General features: G+C 27.7%; 2 protein-coding genes across 4 annotated transcripts; both read right to left on the bottom strand.

The window, feature by feature from the left end:
• Positions 1 to 1,396: 1,396 nt before the first annotated feature.
• On the bottom strand, positions 1,397 to 10,658 carry LOC139985628 (general transcription factor 3C polypeptide 1). The gene is made up of 8 exons (XM_072000192.1): positions 9,579 to 10,658; positions 9,152 to 9,345; positions 7,402 to 9,078; positions 3,191 to 7,330; positions 2,578 to 3,086; positions 2,243 to 2,435; positions 1,958 to 2,045; positions 1,397 to 1,746 (listed from the first exon to the last, which is right to left on the bottom strand). The coding sequence occupies exons 1-8, from the start codon at positions 9,661 to 9,663 to the stop codon at positions 1,625 to 1,627; spliced, it is 7,008 nt and encodes a 2,335-aa protein (XP_071856293.1). The 5' UTR covers positions 9,664 to 10,658; the 3' UTR covers positions 1,397 to 1,624.
• Positions 10,659 to 11,290: 632 nt separating this feature from the next.
• On the bottom strand, positions 11,291 to 15,733 carry Sobp (Sine oculis-binding protein). 3 transcript variants are annotated; one of them, XM_072000196.1, is made up of 5 exons: positions 15,575 to 15,715; positions 14,676 to 14,779; positions 13,069 to 13,423; positions 12,777 to 12,985; positions 11,291 to 12,638 (listed from the first exon to the last, which is right to left on the bottom strand). In XM_072000196.1, exons 3-5 carry the CDS (start codon positions 13,403 to 13,405, stop codon positions 11,343 to 11,345), a joined length of 1,842 nt encoding a protein of 613 aa, XP_071856297.1. In that variant the 5' UTR covers positions 13,406 to 13,423; positions 14,676 to 14,779; positions 15,575 to 15,715; the 3' UTR covers positions 11,291 to 11,342. The 3 variants fall into 3 exon arrangements, with proteins under 3 accessions (XP_071856297.1, XP_071856296.1, XP_071856295.1); XM_072000195.1 differs by having other exon boundaries at positions 13,069 to 13,913; XM_072000194.1 differs by lacking the exon at positions 14,676 to 14,779 and having other exon boundaries at positions 15,575 to 15,733.
• Between the last annotated feature and the right edge of the window lie 946 nt (positions 15,734 to 16,679).

Genomic DNA, 16,679 nt, shown 5'->3' on the forward strand with positions numbered 1-16,679 from the left:
TTTTTAAAAAGCATATGATTAATTAAACAAAAAAAGAACATATGTTCCCATTCATCTTTGAAAATTACCTATACTTACACCTAGAAAATATTTATTTGATCTTTGGAACCATACAACTTTAACCCAAATCTTTTTACAGATAACAGTTTTGATGTAAATCAGGGTGATAACATAAACTTTGTATAATATATAACTTATAATACATTCATTTACAATTATTATGCATTTATAATTTGTAATAATAACATTTATAAAGATATGTTGTATTGTATCTATATTTTACTGTATATTGTTATTGTTATATCATGTAAGTTTATATAAGTACATTATTGCCAATAATGTTATTACACCAAAAAGTGATACATCTACTAATAAAAAATTTCCACAATTAAAATTTGAGATAAAAATATATTTACATGATTAATATAAATATTTTTTAACATAGCAAACATTATATCATAATTATCACACTATCTTCCAATTATATTTTCTAACAAAAATAGAAAAAATATTTTTTATTCAAAATAATTCATTTAAATAAGTACCTGTTATGTTAATCTTAATTTATGTATTTATTAAATTCTTTTGCGATTTTATTACATAATATGAAAATATGGCTACTGGTGTATAATTATTATGACTGGTTATTAAAATTACATATTTTATAGATATTTTGTATTTTTATTAATCTTTAATATTATTGCTAGCTTTGAATTTTTTATATACATGTATAACATAACATAAAATATATATTACATTATATAATTTAATTACATTTAAAACCCTTTGCACTCGAGAAGCGACTCTCAGTCGCCACGGCGTTCCGTACTGCAATTCTTGTGGCGAGTGAGAGGAGACAGTCCCTGTTTATGCTAAATTTCGACATCTCCAATTGATGAGAGTGCAACATTGGTTCTAAATTGATTCCTTAGCTCTTTATGTTTTTTGTTAGGAAGCGCAAAGTGCTAGATTTTAAAATGGAGATAAAATATTTAATCCCAAATCCCTCTGAAACTATTTTTCTGACAACGTCTCCAACGTTAGGTCGAATTCAACGACCATGGCAAAAGTATTATAGCTTAGAAACCCTAAAAAAATGGTTTACGCAAGTGAAATTAACTCAAATGAAGATAAACTTTTTGTAAGTTAATTTGTATATAAAGTCATTTTACGCTAACTGTAAGACACGCGTCACGTATACGCTAAATCATTTGGAGTAGCTGCTACGCCCGACCGAAAAGTTCTTGAGTGCAAAGGGTTAAAAAATATAAAATGTAATGTTATATAATCTTAAAATAAATATGATCCTTTTATCTGTATATTTTCTAATTTTCTTATTAGGAAAATAAGTATGTTCAATGTTAAAATCATTTATCTGTCAACATAAAAAATAATATTTTGCACACTAAATATATTATTTATTTTAAATATTAGATACTTAAATATTTCATGATTATTGCATTTAAATAGAAAAATAAAAAACAACGATGTAACTTCATTGGAATAAAAGCTCCATTATCAATAAATTAGTAATTAACTAAAGTTGTTATTACAAAATAAAAATTCTATGTGTAATATATCAGTCTAATCTGTTTTTTAAACTTCAATAATTTAATTTTACTAGTTATGTAATAAAATCTGTACTATACATTTTAGTGCTTAAAAATATTCCAAATTTTAACATTGCTCCATTTGTAGGTTCAACAAAAATATCTTCATCAATAGCCCAATCATTATTTACAATCTCTAGAAAAAAATAATAAATAAATCAATTCAATTTGTATTTAATATACTAATGAAAATATTGTTTAATTTTAAAAACCTATATATTTTTAACAAGCTATATAAAAAATATAAATATACAATTTAAGTACATTAAACAGCCATATTTAATGACTCTGAAAGGAAGTAAAGCTAAAGAAGAAACGTTATTTTTAAAACAGCAGTAAGTACTTACTTGGTTTAACTTGTGATGGCTTTGAAAATAATGTTACATGTGGTTTTTTCAAGAGTATTTTGTCCAAGCATCCCAACTTTATCAATATCTACAAAGAATATATCAAAGATCTCTCAAAAAAATACATAAAATATTTCCATAATTATACACATAAATATGAACAATAATCTACTATAAAACCAACACAACTACCTCATAAACATAATATTATAAAAATTTTATCATAGAAAGCAGAAAGACAAAATTATGCAGTGATATATGAGTACTAAGAAAAATATAACCTACCTCGACTAATTCTCGTGTATGATATGGTTGCAGAGCAGGGACAAATCTATTTTGTATTTTTGATAACGATATACCCGGATGTGTTAAACAGTATGACAAAATTGATCCCAACATACGATCAAGTACCCTACGATTTAAAACACCATCTACTCGAATCCATGGTTTTATAGCTACCTTTATTTCTTGTTTGTTACTGAAACATAAATGAGGCATATTTAAATATCATCTACTCTAAAATCTTGAATATATTTATCTTGACTATATTTAAAATAAATATTGGAAAGAATAAGTTTGAATTTAATAAATTTTAACTTTCATTGTATAACTTCATTTACTTTGAATCTAATTGTTTCTCAGTTTTAGATTTATCTTTCTGGGGTAGTAATTTAATCCTCTTTCTTGACATCCTTTTCTTCATCTCTGTGTTGTATTCTTCATCGCTATGACTAGATGTATCTCTAGTAGAATCTTCATTTTTATTTTCATTATTGTCTTTTGTCTCTAACTGAATATTTTCTTCAACTATATTTTCACCAGCAATTTTGGATGATTCATTTTCTAATGGTATAGTAAGATTTTGTTTGGTTTCTTCTATCATATTTATATCATTATCTTTGTTTAATGCTTCTCCAGATTCTGTCACATATACAGTTCCTTTAGGCATTGGTATAAGCGATTCTTTTTCAAGACGGCTTATTTTATATGAATGTATTAGCCAAGAATCAGCATAACGATGATGTACATATCGAACCGTAGTTACACCGGACCGCAGGAATAGATGATTATTGGTAAGAAAAGAAACGATTTGGTATAAATTTTCTCCTAATGTATCTTCAAATTCATCCTATCAAAATGAATAAAACAATAATTAACTAATATAAAATACTTTATTTCTAAGATGCAAATTCTATTTGTTTTAAAATAAAATGTAGATATATTTTTACTTACTATCAACTCTTGGATAGTAGCTCCAAGTTCTTTTTTATCACATACAAATTTAAAAATTGCTTCCATATTGTTCAAATCCACTGAACAATTATTGGGCAAATTTTTTTTGAAATCAGAATATGAAATACCATCTCTAGGATAAACTGCAAATTTATTTATTTCTTGTATTAAGTCATTTATAGCATTTAGTCTTAAAGGTAATAGATCTGAGGGTATTGATAGATCTTTAAAGACTTCAGTTTTGTCAATTTTTTGTGAGTTTGATCGATATAAAGAATAATAAACTTTGAACATATTTACAACAAAATATTCATGTGCATGATGACTATCTGCTACTGTGAGTTCGCTTAATTCTTCTCTCATTCGCAATAAAGCTATACGAGTGTACCGCTTGTGTACATCTGAATCATCAATCTTGCAGTATGAATTCAAATAACTCTGTTCTGTTGGAATATTTTTTAGGATATCACTAACAAGTGTAAAACCATTTCCACTGCCCTTTTTTGGTTGTAATGAAATTTCACGTTCATTATTCGAAATATATTGTTCGTTACTAGATTTTGCATCATTAATTTCAATTGTTTCATTTGTGGAATGTTCTCTTGAATCTTCATTTTGTGTTTCATTTGATATTTCAATCAAAATGACATCATTTCTTCGTAATGCTTCTTCATTCTCTTCTGCATCTACAATTTTATGATCTAATTTTTTCTTCTTTTGAGCAGGTTTATCTAAATCAAACATGTCTTCATTATCATTCCTTTGCCTTTTTCTCTCAGACGTAATTAATTTATTTTCTTTGTCCGTATTCAATTGTAGGTCTAAATGGAATGAAGATGAATTTTCAATATTTAACGTTCTATCTTCATCTTTACTACTTGTACTTTCCGATAATAATACAGGATTATGTTGTACATGAATCACATTTTCAAATTCAGGCAATTTATATAAATTTTCACCAGTATCTCTTACTTGCACCTCACTATCTATTTTAGGATTATCGACAGTACATATTTTATCTTTTTCTATTTCCATCATTGAATCCTCATCGCAAAGTGTTGAACGCTCGACATCGCCTTTGTTTAACACAATTTTAATTCCATCTTGAAATTTAATTATATTTTGTTCGTCATCAATTACATTACGACCGTTCTCCTCATCAGTATTGAAATTTATTTCGTCACAATCAGTACTCGGTTTCGAATCTTCGAAATTTGTTTTCTCACCTTCAAATTCTTGTAACTGTGTGTTCTTCTCTGTATCTAAATCCGAGAAACCATCTTTATCTGATTTTCCATCAACATTATGTACATCATTATAATGTAAAGTAGCAGTATGGGCATCAAGGTTATTGTCGTCATGCTTTTCAAGATCAATCATTGCACCACTGTTTTGCAAAGAAAATTCTTTTATAAATTTCAAATTATCTAAATTAGCCAATACATCTTGATATCGTTTAGCTATTCTAAAGTATGTTTCATCTTTTTCTTTTAATCTAGGATCAAGCATTATAACCTGATCAGGTATTTCAATATCAAAATCTATTTGATCTTGTACAATATAATCATGTATCGCTCCTATTAAGCCACCAGTAATCGGGAATATTTCAATGCCATTCAAATTATTTGATGTTTTTCTTTGATCATTCATTCCATTATGACAATACCAATTACTAAGTTTATAGAAAACATCATATGTTTCTTTGAATAAAGCATATGGCCATTTAGTATGAAATTTATATATATAATTATTACTTAATTGATACTGAGAACTACTCATCGGCATATAATTACCATGTTTTCTTATATTAGGCAAGTGATTCTTTTTAATAGTAACCATTTGATCACTATGAATTTTTGTCAGAGCATTTCTTAACAACATGTCAGGATATTGTTGATATATTTTAAATAATTGATATGTCCAGGATCTTCTATCTTTTCCACAACACATGGAACTATTAATGACAGAATTTACGACTGCAGAGTGTATATCATTGATATTTCGAATATCTTTTGTGAAACCACGATTATAGAATGGTTTTGTAGGATGTATAACTTTGTAAAATAAATTAAATTCTTGCACTGTTTTTGGTACAGGCAGTGGTTCCTTAGATCCAACATCTGAAATATCATAATACTTCTTTGCAATGTAGGCAACAAGTGATTTGAATGCCTCTGTAACTTGCTTCTCATATTCAGGTGAGTTTTTATGTCCTTCTTTGAATTTATTCACAATACCACCAAACCGCTTTTTAAGGAAAAAATTTTGTTTGAGTTCTTCAACTCCTAAAGCAACAGTATCAACGTTTCGTTGTTGTCTAAGCATATATAAAAGTCGTCGTTGACAAGCTTTTGATGTTTTGTTATGTGAACTGTATGAATATGATCGTAGCACGTCTCTTACTGTAGAAAATGTTATTACTTGTTTGCGTGGATTTGGACAAAAATATACCATAGCGACCTTACAAACAAGCAAAATCTTATCCTCATATGGTTCCCAGTTTACTCGTAACTTGTGCATCCGTTGCAATGCTCGATAATCAACCTCGTCATACTTTGTTCGTCTTTTACTACTACATTTACGAGGCTGCACTCTTCTAACATAGGATTTTTGCTTCGTGCTTCGCTGATACGTCAACGCTTCATATTTGTTTTGCTGATCCAAATTTTCATTATTTTTAGTTTGTACCTTCTTTTTGAATTCTGTTGCACTTAAAGAAGGAGGCCCAGATACTGTTTTTAAACCAGAAAATTCAGTAAATCTAAAAGGTTTTGCCTTTATTTTAGAAAGATACGAATCTCTTTCATAAACTATATTCTGCTGTTTCCTTTTCTGCTGGACTCCAAAATTAGAGAAACCCCAATTCCAATTTCTTTTAAGATAAGCAAAACATGCTGAATCTGTTCCAGCAGCACCTTTGTGATCTCCAGGTACTTTGCCAGTATCAAATTTGACAGCTTCTTCTGGAGTGCGAGCTACCACTGATTGAATCATATCAACTTTCTTATTCAAATCCTCTAACACTATATCTTTTCCTTGAACAACAAGTCGTCCGCCTAAAGGCGTGTTCATACATGTATTCCACATATCATACCAGTATTTCTCAACTACCTGAATTTCAGTAAAGTTATATTTGATTATGAGATACTGTTTATCTTCAATTACATGATAACTAGGAGCAGAAGAAGTCGTATCCATTAATTCTGTACGACGATTCACGTAAATAAATACTTGATCCTTCTCTTTTAATTTTTGTGGTCCAAACTGTACCAATCCAATATAACATAATCTTGTTACAGTTTCATGAATGTGGAATACATACTTCCGTGCATAGAACAAAGAATTTCGAATATCAACTGGTAAATCTCTAACTAAATAATGTTTCCGAATAGGATGATTTATATATTTATCCATTTCTGGTATTGTAAATGAAACGTAATGAATCTTCAAGAATATCGATAAAGGAAGTCGTAAAAGAAAATCACACATTAATGTCCATCCTCGAGGCCAACCATTATATTGTGGCAAAGGCGGAACAAACATTTTCCAGCTAACATCTTTAGTATAAATCGTACTGAATTCCTCTGTTAATTCTTCTGTAATGTTAAAATCATTATCTCGTAAAATTTGTATCTGTTCTGCTTTTGAAAGAGTTTGATCACCAGGATGTTCATAAACCAAATAAAATAAAAAGATATGTAATGCTTTCATACGAAGAAATTTTGGACTATATCCGTATTTTCTTGATATTCTGGAATTACATTTAGAACTTGTTGGTAGTATTGTAGATTGTTGAAATGGAGATTGTTCAGTTTCAAATTTGTGTACATCATTAACATCTTTGTTTAATACAAATTTTGTTGTATTTTCTGTATGTTTCAGAGACGATTTAGGTTTTTGGGAAGTCATGAAAAAGAATTTCAATTTTGCTTGTTCCACAGTTGACTGAATAATGGTACTATTAACATCAATGTTTGGATCACATATATATGTCAAATGTTTCTCTTTACCATTTCCACTCAGAGTTATTTTTATATATTTCACTAAATTATCTTTTGCAAGCTTTTGTAGCAATCTCACTAACGATTTTTTATCGATTTTTACATCATACCCTTCTTTATCTTCTTCCTCATATATCATCTAAAATTAAATGAGAAGCGATTAATAAAAATGACTAAAAAACAAACATATTACATAATTACTTATATTACCTTCATTAACTTTGTCATATCATCAATGATTTGATGTTTTTTAACTGATTCCATAATCATATTAGCTCTTCGCAATATTCTATATGTAATATTTGTCACACTCTTCTTCTCACTATTTTGTATATCTTCCATAAATCCATATATTTCATTTTCTGGTTTTTCTTCATTTGTTGATTTAAAAACTTTTATATCAACTTTTATATTTTTATATGCAGCTACTGTTTTTTCATTATTTGATAATTCAGAAATTTGTAGTAACATATTATTAGAGTATGAATTTTCTTTTTTCATTTGAACTTTATTAATTTTATCCAATAAGTAGTTAGAGAAAATGCATTTATATCTATTTGGGCGTTTTGTTATACGATATTTATATAATATACGATTAACAACATAAAACTTTTTTTGTAATTCTACTCTGTCAGTGTACGACCTTTTTTCTGGTAGGTCATCCTTAAGAACAGTATCAGATTCAACCACCTTTTCTACACTCTCTTTTTCATCATTAGTAACAGTATTTTCTTCTTGCTTTATAATCGGTTTAGTTTTTTCCAAGCTATCACTTTCAGTCGTAATTTGCTTTGTAAGTTCTTTAATTTTATGCATTTCTTTCTCAAACTGTTTACTTAGCTTACTAGCTTTCTCATACCTTTTCGATACATATTTTGCAAGCCTTTGTCTACCAATGTCACTCATATAAGTAGCAACAATATTCGTTTTAACTATGTTTCGCAAAATCGTCCGTGATTGTAATTTCGTTAATCCCATTATTTTAGCCAAACTTCCTTGGCATACACCATCAATTTTATTATCTTCAATTATTGTATTTGCTTGTTTCAAATATGGCACACCATATCTATGATTTGAGATATTTATCTCTTGAGATTCATCTTCATCTTGTATTTCATCTTTATTCCACGCTTCAAGGATATTAATATTTGGCAGTAATAACTGTGCTACTTTAATTTTCTTCTCCTTTGTAGAATCATTTTTCTGCTGCCATTCTTCTGGTGATGCTTTAGGATATAAAGTTCTATATGGTATTCTAATATCTGTTTTCACAACTTTTTGGAAAAATGAAGTTTTAAACAATTTGCTTAATGCTTTTTCAATTTGCAGTTTACGTTTTATCTCATCATATTCTGCAACATAATTGGGTTTTGATTTAAGAATTTTAATAACTTCTTCTGCCAAGAAAATCATTTTTGGTTTTCTTTCAACAAAGAACCTTGGAAGATGTAACAGACTTCCATTACAACCATAATTATCACTTTTCTGATGATGTATTTGTTTCGTTATTAGCTTATAACGTAGTAAAAATTTTCGAAGATAAAATAAGCTTTTAGAATCTTCTTTTAGTGCATTGAGACTCAGTTTTCCCTGAGTAACTTCGCCATGATATCGTGATCTACCTACTCTTTCTAGAAAACAATACTGTTTTATATTTAATTCGAGTATTGGAGATATTTCATCCCCCATTAGAGCATGATTTCTAGCACATTGTGATGCAACAATAACTAATTTTTGTCCATATCTTTTAGTAACTTCTTCTAAGCTAAGGTTTCTTACAATTCCTGTGATATCTTCCCGAGTATTATAAGTAGAACAAGATCCTTTAATACCATTTGCAACATCATTCACAGGACAATGTGGATAAATGTCTGGAGGTACATTTTCCTATTCAAATGTATTAATTTCTTACAAGTCTGATAATTGAGTAGTTTATTCAAATTTTGGTCAAGATACTTACTGGTTCCAATATGATACCTAAATCAGGATCCACAAATTGATAGCGATCGAAAATTACAAGTGGTTCCCTTGGAGTTTCTAATTTGTAAAATGTAAATTCTCTGATTTGTACGCATATTGACCACATCTGAGTCATAAATGAGCTTGTGAATGGTAAAGGATTGTGAAGTCGATGAGCTAAACGTAACCATAGTGCTGAAATGAAAAAATTTATAAATTACAAAATATATTTATTAAATTTATTTATTTAAAATAAAGTTTAACACACTTTTATTTAAAAAATAATATTTATGAGTTTAGAAATTAGATGTGACGGGTAATATAAAAACACTAAATTAATATGTATATATTATCCGAGAATTTTTTACTTTCACAAAATAAAAAGATTATGTACATATATTTTAGTAAATAACAATATTTATACTAACCTTCTATAGTAATACCATCCAAACCTTCCAGTGCCACCTCGTCGATTATTGAATCTACTAAATTAATTGATGAATATGACACCATATTCAATTATATTTTAAAATATACGATACATACAACAAAAAATGTTTCATATTTTCATTTCACAGTTTAAATATCACATGTGACATATGACTGATGTGATACATCTTGTCACAAACAGTAAGGTAGCGCTAGGTAGTACATTACATGTTATATGTATGTGTGTATAGTCCCATAATAAGTAGATATAGTCCACGGTCGCATACACAGGTCTGGAAACTCCTGTGGTGGGAACACAGTGCAATAGATTTTACATCGTAAGTAGGAGTAGTTCCAAATTTGAGGATAGAAAATTTTTTGTATTGTCCATCATACACCCCGGGCGCTAATGTCGAGTAGTCAAAACAATTTCAACCAAGTAACGCGTGGTGGAATTCAAGCAAATTCTTTATAATTTTTATAGTGCTTCATAAGTAGGTATGCATTATTTATGCATAAACAATTCTATTTATAGTTAAAATTGGCTTAAGAGGGAGCAAAATAATGATCTTGTGTCTTCTATTGTACTGACTACTCTGTGGTAGCGCCGTTGGTGGCGATTTTGAGAAGTGCAGGTCGCCACATAATCGTGACATCACTCACCACGGAAATTTCAAGATTTGCATGTACAACCGTGGGTTCCTCAGCACGGCAGTTTCAAGACTTGCATGTACGACCATGGTATAGTCTATCCAGCGAGACAAGATAATAAACGTAAACAACATTTAATTGCTGAGACTACAACTATTGACAGCAATCAAATTTTGTTTATGTTCACTACCTCATATCGTTGGACAGACTATATACTATTTTATCAATATATACGTACATATATATACATATTAGAAATTCCTATAACCAATGGTTGGATGGTTTTGCAATTTTCGTTGCAAATGATTTAAGAAGATCCGCTCATTAACGTCTCTAATAATGTTCTTCGGCAAAAAGTTACCATCATAAGCAACAATGTAATTAATAATAATAATAATAGTAATAACAATTTATCTTTCAGCCTTCTGGCCATGAAAAGGGACTCGGTTTATAACGGTAGTTACTTTTATTTTCCTTGCACTCTCGATCATACATCCTTAATTTTCGATACACACTCCTTTTATCTAACTATTTAACTATTAATCCGGTAATTAACTAGCTTCTGTATATTCTATACTGACAACCCTCTCTATTTTTTATTTATATTTATATTGTACAAAGATATAAAAAAAATAGTATATTTCAATTACAAGATATATTATAATAAACGTAAGCTATAAAATATTTTAATGAAATATATACAAATCATAAATTTTCTTTTGATATATTTTAGCAGATTTGAAAGAAAATAATTCCAAAAAATTGTGTAAAGAAATATTAAAACATATGCCATATAGTCTATTCATTGTTAAAAAATTATATATTTACGTATATTTAAATACTATAGGACAAAATTATTTGTTTGTGTATTATTTTTATTTAATTAAATTAGTTATTAAAGTAAAATATTAATAGAAACTGTGAATTCTGGAAAATTCCTCATTTTTCAAAACTGCTGTTAATTACTACTGAAATTATTATAATCAGTGAAAAAAGAATTTTTATCTACTAATATGATTACTTATATTGCTTTAAAGTTATTAATTATAAATAAAAAATATTCTGTATAATATATACATTTTATTAAAAAATATCTTTTTATAAATTGTCTTTTAAGTTGCTATAAAGTTATTCCTTTTTTTTAACTGAATTTTTTCATGTTCATGATTAATGATTTTATTCGAGCGTTTTCTTTTTCTTAAAAGTTTTTTATTCTGTTGTAACTGGTGTGAAGTATCATTGATTTCAGTATTAGTTTTCAAAGATGATGATGAAAAAGAAAACTTATCTAATTTTACTTGCTGTGAGTCTTCTGCTGTTGATAAGTTCGTTGTTTTAATCTGTGGCTTATCAAAAACGGAATATTTATTTTCTATTGAATTTTTACATTCCACATTTTTACAATTTGAATCTTTTATGTTTATGGAATCTTCTTTATCAGTCACTAATTTACTAAAAATTGCTGTTGATATAGGAACTGGAATAGGTATAGGAATTGGTATGGGTATAGGTAGAGGATATGGTACAAGAACTGTAACAGGGGGCAGAAGTGTTGTAGGAGGTAATGAATGAAATAATTCAGTTGGACTGGATTGTTTAACTGATGAAGTTCTTGAAAATACATTGGTCTGATTCTGATATCTTATTTGGTTAGGTTCATTTATGCAAGATTTAGACAAAGATGGAATTTCATGATGCATTGTAGGTGTAGTTGAGTTTGAAAACCAAGATGATTGTAATATATTTTCTGTTGGAGTGTCATATCCTTTTTCTTGTAAATTTCTTATGTTTTTTACATGTATGTTTCTTTCTAAATATGTGTTGCTATCTTTAAGGCTATGTGAATTATTCATGGTATCCATTGCATATTCCTGTTTGAAGTCCTTACAATTCAAATCATTTTTTCTTAAATAATTTTCTTTACAATTTGTTTGATTAATCATGGAATGGTAACATTTGCTTTTCTCATTTACTAAAGATTGACCTTTATCATGTTCATTAATTTCTGTACAAAAATTCTTTTTATGTTCATTGCAATTATTGGATTTTGTACATTTTTTTATGCACACTGAATTGATTTTACTGGGCCATTTTTTATGTGGGTCTACTGATTTTTCATTATCAATTTCTTCTGTTTCTATTGATCTGTTCTCACAAAGTGGTGATGATAAACTATGAGTCAAATGTGTATCAACTAAATACGTATTCTCTGCAGGACTATTTAATGGCGATTGACAACTTCGAAACCATAGTTCTGGTGTTATTAAACCACTCTTCTCTGTATCATGAAAAGGAACATTATTTAAACCTTGAAGCATTAAATGAGTTTGTGTTTCATGGCAAAAAATATTCATTTTGTACTGATTCAAACATTTATTGCTACAAAATTGAAGCTGACTTTTACCATCCTGAAAAAAGGAATAGGATTAGTAATTTTCTAATACATCAAATTATATTATAGTACAGTATAGCATTTTTAATTAAAAATAAAATGGTAAAAATAAGTTACTTTTAATTATTTAGTATTCTACATTCAATTCACATACTTGAAGATCAACATAACTAATTGGATTTCGTATATGTCTGCACCAGTCACATGTTTTTGCTTGTTTAAAAATTGCTCTTCTACTAGCTGCAAAACAATTTTCACTACAAAAGTATCCTAAAGCATCCATCATATTATAAGAAAAGGAACTGGATCTTTCTAATTCAAATATTTGAACAATTTTACCACACCAAGAACAAGATATATTATCTAAAAATATTAAGAATACTAAAAATTATAACGAATTCATATGTAGTTTATATTATGTACATAATACATATTTTATACTTTACCTGAGTAAATAGAACTTGAATAACTTTCATATGGAAATTTAGATGTAGTACCAAAAGATACTGGTTTTAATGATAAGGGGGATGAAATTAATTGTCTATTCACAGACATTAAGTTATTATTAGAATAAGACAGTGGTACATTGGGAACTTCAAAAATTGAATCAGATGTATTCACTACTGGCGATTTCAATCTCAGTTTGTTTGAAACAATATCTTGATCAGTTTGAAGTGCTTGATTTTTTGCATCAGATATAGATGTAAAATGATCCAGGTTTAAACTTTTTGTATAACCACTATCCACTTTATCATAGCCATACCATCCTAATAATTCACTCATTGCAGTTGCTGCATATTCCTGTAATAATGTATAAAATATGAGTGATATTTCATCATTGTTTAAATACAAAAATACTTTCTGTTAATTTATATTGTGACTTTTTCAGAAGTATCATATCTTTTTCTTATCTCTAATTGTCTTAAAAATATAACACGTCTATACTATGTTAAATATTCTATATATTATATATTAAGCAGTATATCATAAATTCTAAGCTAATCTATTTGTATCTAATGTGCTGTAATGTAATCTTTTTTAAGTGCAGGCTGGTGCAGGTTTTAATGTCGCACAAACAGCTAGTGGTTATTAGCGATAACTTTGATATTTTAGATTTCGTTTATTAGATTTGCTTGTTTGACGAATTCTATTGTCTTCTTTGTATTGTTAGAGATAGTTAGCATTTCTTTCATGTTTATGTTATTTCCTAGTATTCTTCTTTGATTTCTATATTTTCTGTAATGGATAATTATATGTTCGATTGCAGGTGATGTGTGGTATATGGTTTCATCTGTTGGGGAATTTACGGATTTTTTTATTCCATTAAGTCAAGTAATTGTGTTATTCTCGTTAAAATATAAAGATAGGGTGTGAGTGAGCTAAAAAAGCGATATAAGAATAGAAAGAGAACGCTGCATTGAGGTTTCTTGTGTCCTTGTCTAATGACGCATACACATTCTTACAGTAAATATGTAACATCGATAGTAACACCGATCAACGAACGGCGTTAGTGTGCATACCGGATTACATAAGGACAGACAGGACCTCTATGCTGTGTTTTTTTTCTATTCCCATATCGCATTCACTGATACACGGTGACATATAAATCGCGTGCTCTATTTTTATACATATCTTTATGATTATTCCTATGTCCTATTCGAAGTCATATTAGAATTGTTTGCTCTCTTCTAGTGACGTTATTTTTCTGTATTTTGTTATTTACTTATATAATTGTATACGTTATATTTATTAAAAAAATAATTCTTTTATTTTAACGAAAAGGCAGGAAATATGGTTTATTATTTAATGCAAATTAATAAATCCATAATGTCGATGTGCATGTATTATTAAGTTAAGCGGGAAAGAGTAATATGAAACTCGAACATTCACTAACATTATATAGAAAATTCTGTGGAATAAAATTTAATTATACATTCCTGAAACTAAATTATGAAGTATAAAAACGTCCTATCTTTTTAGTAAAATTATCCGCCTTTTAATTCTTATACAGAGTTTTACTAATGTATTAAATTATTAAATGAAATATACCTACAATTAAAATATAAGTATTGTAATTGTCTTTAAAGTATTGTTTATATATATATACATATATATTGATTTTGTAGGCACAACCACGTGCTAACCCCTTTTTCAAGGCTGAAAGATAGGAAAATAAAGTTATCTATGTATTTATACAACTAAAACGTTTGTAAAATAAACACGTGTATATACTTCAGCAATATTAGATGCAGTTGATACGACGTTAAAACTTATGCATAAAATATTTTATGATGATAAATAATAATATAAAAAACAGAACAGAATAACGAAAAAATATAACAAAGTATAAGCAATTATGTAATTTAAATGTTATTGTTAATAATTATCCTGCTTGATGTTAAAAACAAAATATATTAATAAAGTTTGTTACTATTAATAATTATTCCAGTGTTAAAATAAACTAGTGGAAAAGTATATTAGTTTTGACGCAAAGAAATTATAATGAACGAAATTCAATATTCACGTTAATTATAATGGAATACGGATCAATGGATTGTGTTACATTTTAATAGTGTATAGATTATATTGCTCTCAAGTTACTTGTATATGTACGAACTTTTGCAATAAGATCAACTAACGTTGCCTTAATGCTTACAATGAGATAATTCTAAGAATAAACATGGTTACTATAAAATTAATACATATAAAATTTAGCGTTGTATTGCAAGTACATAATAACTAAACTTTGTTCTCATTTCCTTTTCTTATGACGTATGAAAAATTGTTATTATTCTCACAGAATTTGTTAAGCTTTACAACGAAATGGTTTTGTACAATTTCACAAAAATCAAATATTATTAATTTAAATTCGAGAAGTAAATTATAGTGAAATTATGGTGAACAAAATGGAAGAAAACTTATAAACACCCACAAAAATAACATGTATTTTACCTGAATTTCATCACCAGTTTCTTCTTCTTTAATTTTAACCAGACTACAATTTCTTTGGCGTGAGCGATTGCCACCATTATCTTCAGGCAAGGACGAAAATACTTTTCTTGCGTTTTCTTCAATTTTTTGTAGAAATAAATTAACTGGTCTATTGTCCATCACGAAATATCAACATAAATTGAAAAGTAATGTTCCTTCAAGCCTTCTGATGAAATTTCAAGAAAATTAGTATTAATTTTACTTTTTACAACATACGTATATAATTAAATTTTTAATTTTATCAATTGAGGGAATTGATTATATTAATTATATTAAGCTCATTCGGATAATAATTAATATTACTTCATTATTTTAAATACAGTGTAATAATTTGTATTTTTTTTATAATTGTTTTTCAATTAAATTTATTTTAAGATACCAATGGCAAATATGCTATTAAGCCTTTAATTCAGTGAAATTAAAATTTTTTCTATAACGTAATGAAATTCTTTTCTTTTTTTATTTCCAGTTTTTTATCTTTTCACTATATTCAGTGTCAAATACGTAACCCGTGACATGTGATGATTGTGATTTTATGTAATAACTTTTCACATTCACATTGCTATTTTTGCTTATGGCAAACGTTACTTGTTTAAATTACTCAAAATATCCAACACTAGTAGACTTAGAAAGAAATATAGATAAATATTATCCATTTCTGTAATTAATTCAGTCAAACCTACATATACGTATATATAATATATAAACGAAAACAAATGTTACTTTGAGAAAAAGAAATAAATTACAATTTATGAAAATCTTTATCTCAGTATATTAGATATTTGTTATTATAGTATTTACGTATAATAGTAAAATTAAAGATTATATTTATAGCAAAAAATAAATAATTTATGAAAAGAGATTAAACTTTTGTGTACAAAATATAATTTTCAATAATACTTATTAAGTATTTAACAAAGCAATTGCTTTTATAATATTGTTGCAATAGTAACAACAAGCAGTCATTTAAATTTCCAGATAATTGATATTGAAGCAAGTACGTATATATTCGAATAGGTAATACAGCACCAAGCTGTGCCTAATCAAATTTCACTGATATTTTTAG

Source organism: Bombus fervidus, chromosome 3 (assembly GCF_041682495.2).
Source record: "Bombus fervidus isolate BK054 chromosome 3, iyBomFerv1, whole genome shotgun sequence".
In the NCBI taxonomy this organism is placed as follows: domain Eukaryota; kingdom Metazoa; phylum Arthropoda; class Insecta; order Hymenoptera; family Apidae; genus Bombus; species Bombus fervidus.

Excerpts from the sequence above, each read along its gene's own strand:
- Sobp (XM_072000194.1), bottom strand. The coding sequence starts at position 15,733 with ATGGACAATAGACCAGTTAATTTATTTCTACAAAAAATTGAAGAAAAC. Across the intron at positions 12,986-13,068 it reads TTCAAGTTCTATTTACTCAG|ATAATATATCTTGTTCTTGG; the intron begins GTAAAGTATAAA and ends TAATATTTTTAG. Across the intron at positions 12,639-12,776 it reads TTAGTTATGTTGATCTTCAA|GATGGTAAAAGTCAGCTTCA; the intron begins GTATGTGAATTG and ends TCCTTTTTTCAG.
- LOC139985628 (XM_072000192.1), bottom strand. The coding sequence starts at position 9,663 with ATGGTGTCATATTCATCAATTAATTTAGTAGATTCAATAATCGACGAG. Across the intron at positions 2,046-2,242 it reads ATACACGAGAATTAGTCGAG|ATATTGATAAAGTTGGGATG; the intron begins GTAGGTTATATT and ends TATTCTTTGTAG. Across the intron at positions 1,747-1,957 it reads GCCATCACAAGTTAAACCAA|AGATTGTAAATAATGATTGG; the intron begins GTAAGTACTTAC and ends ATTTTTTTCTAG.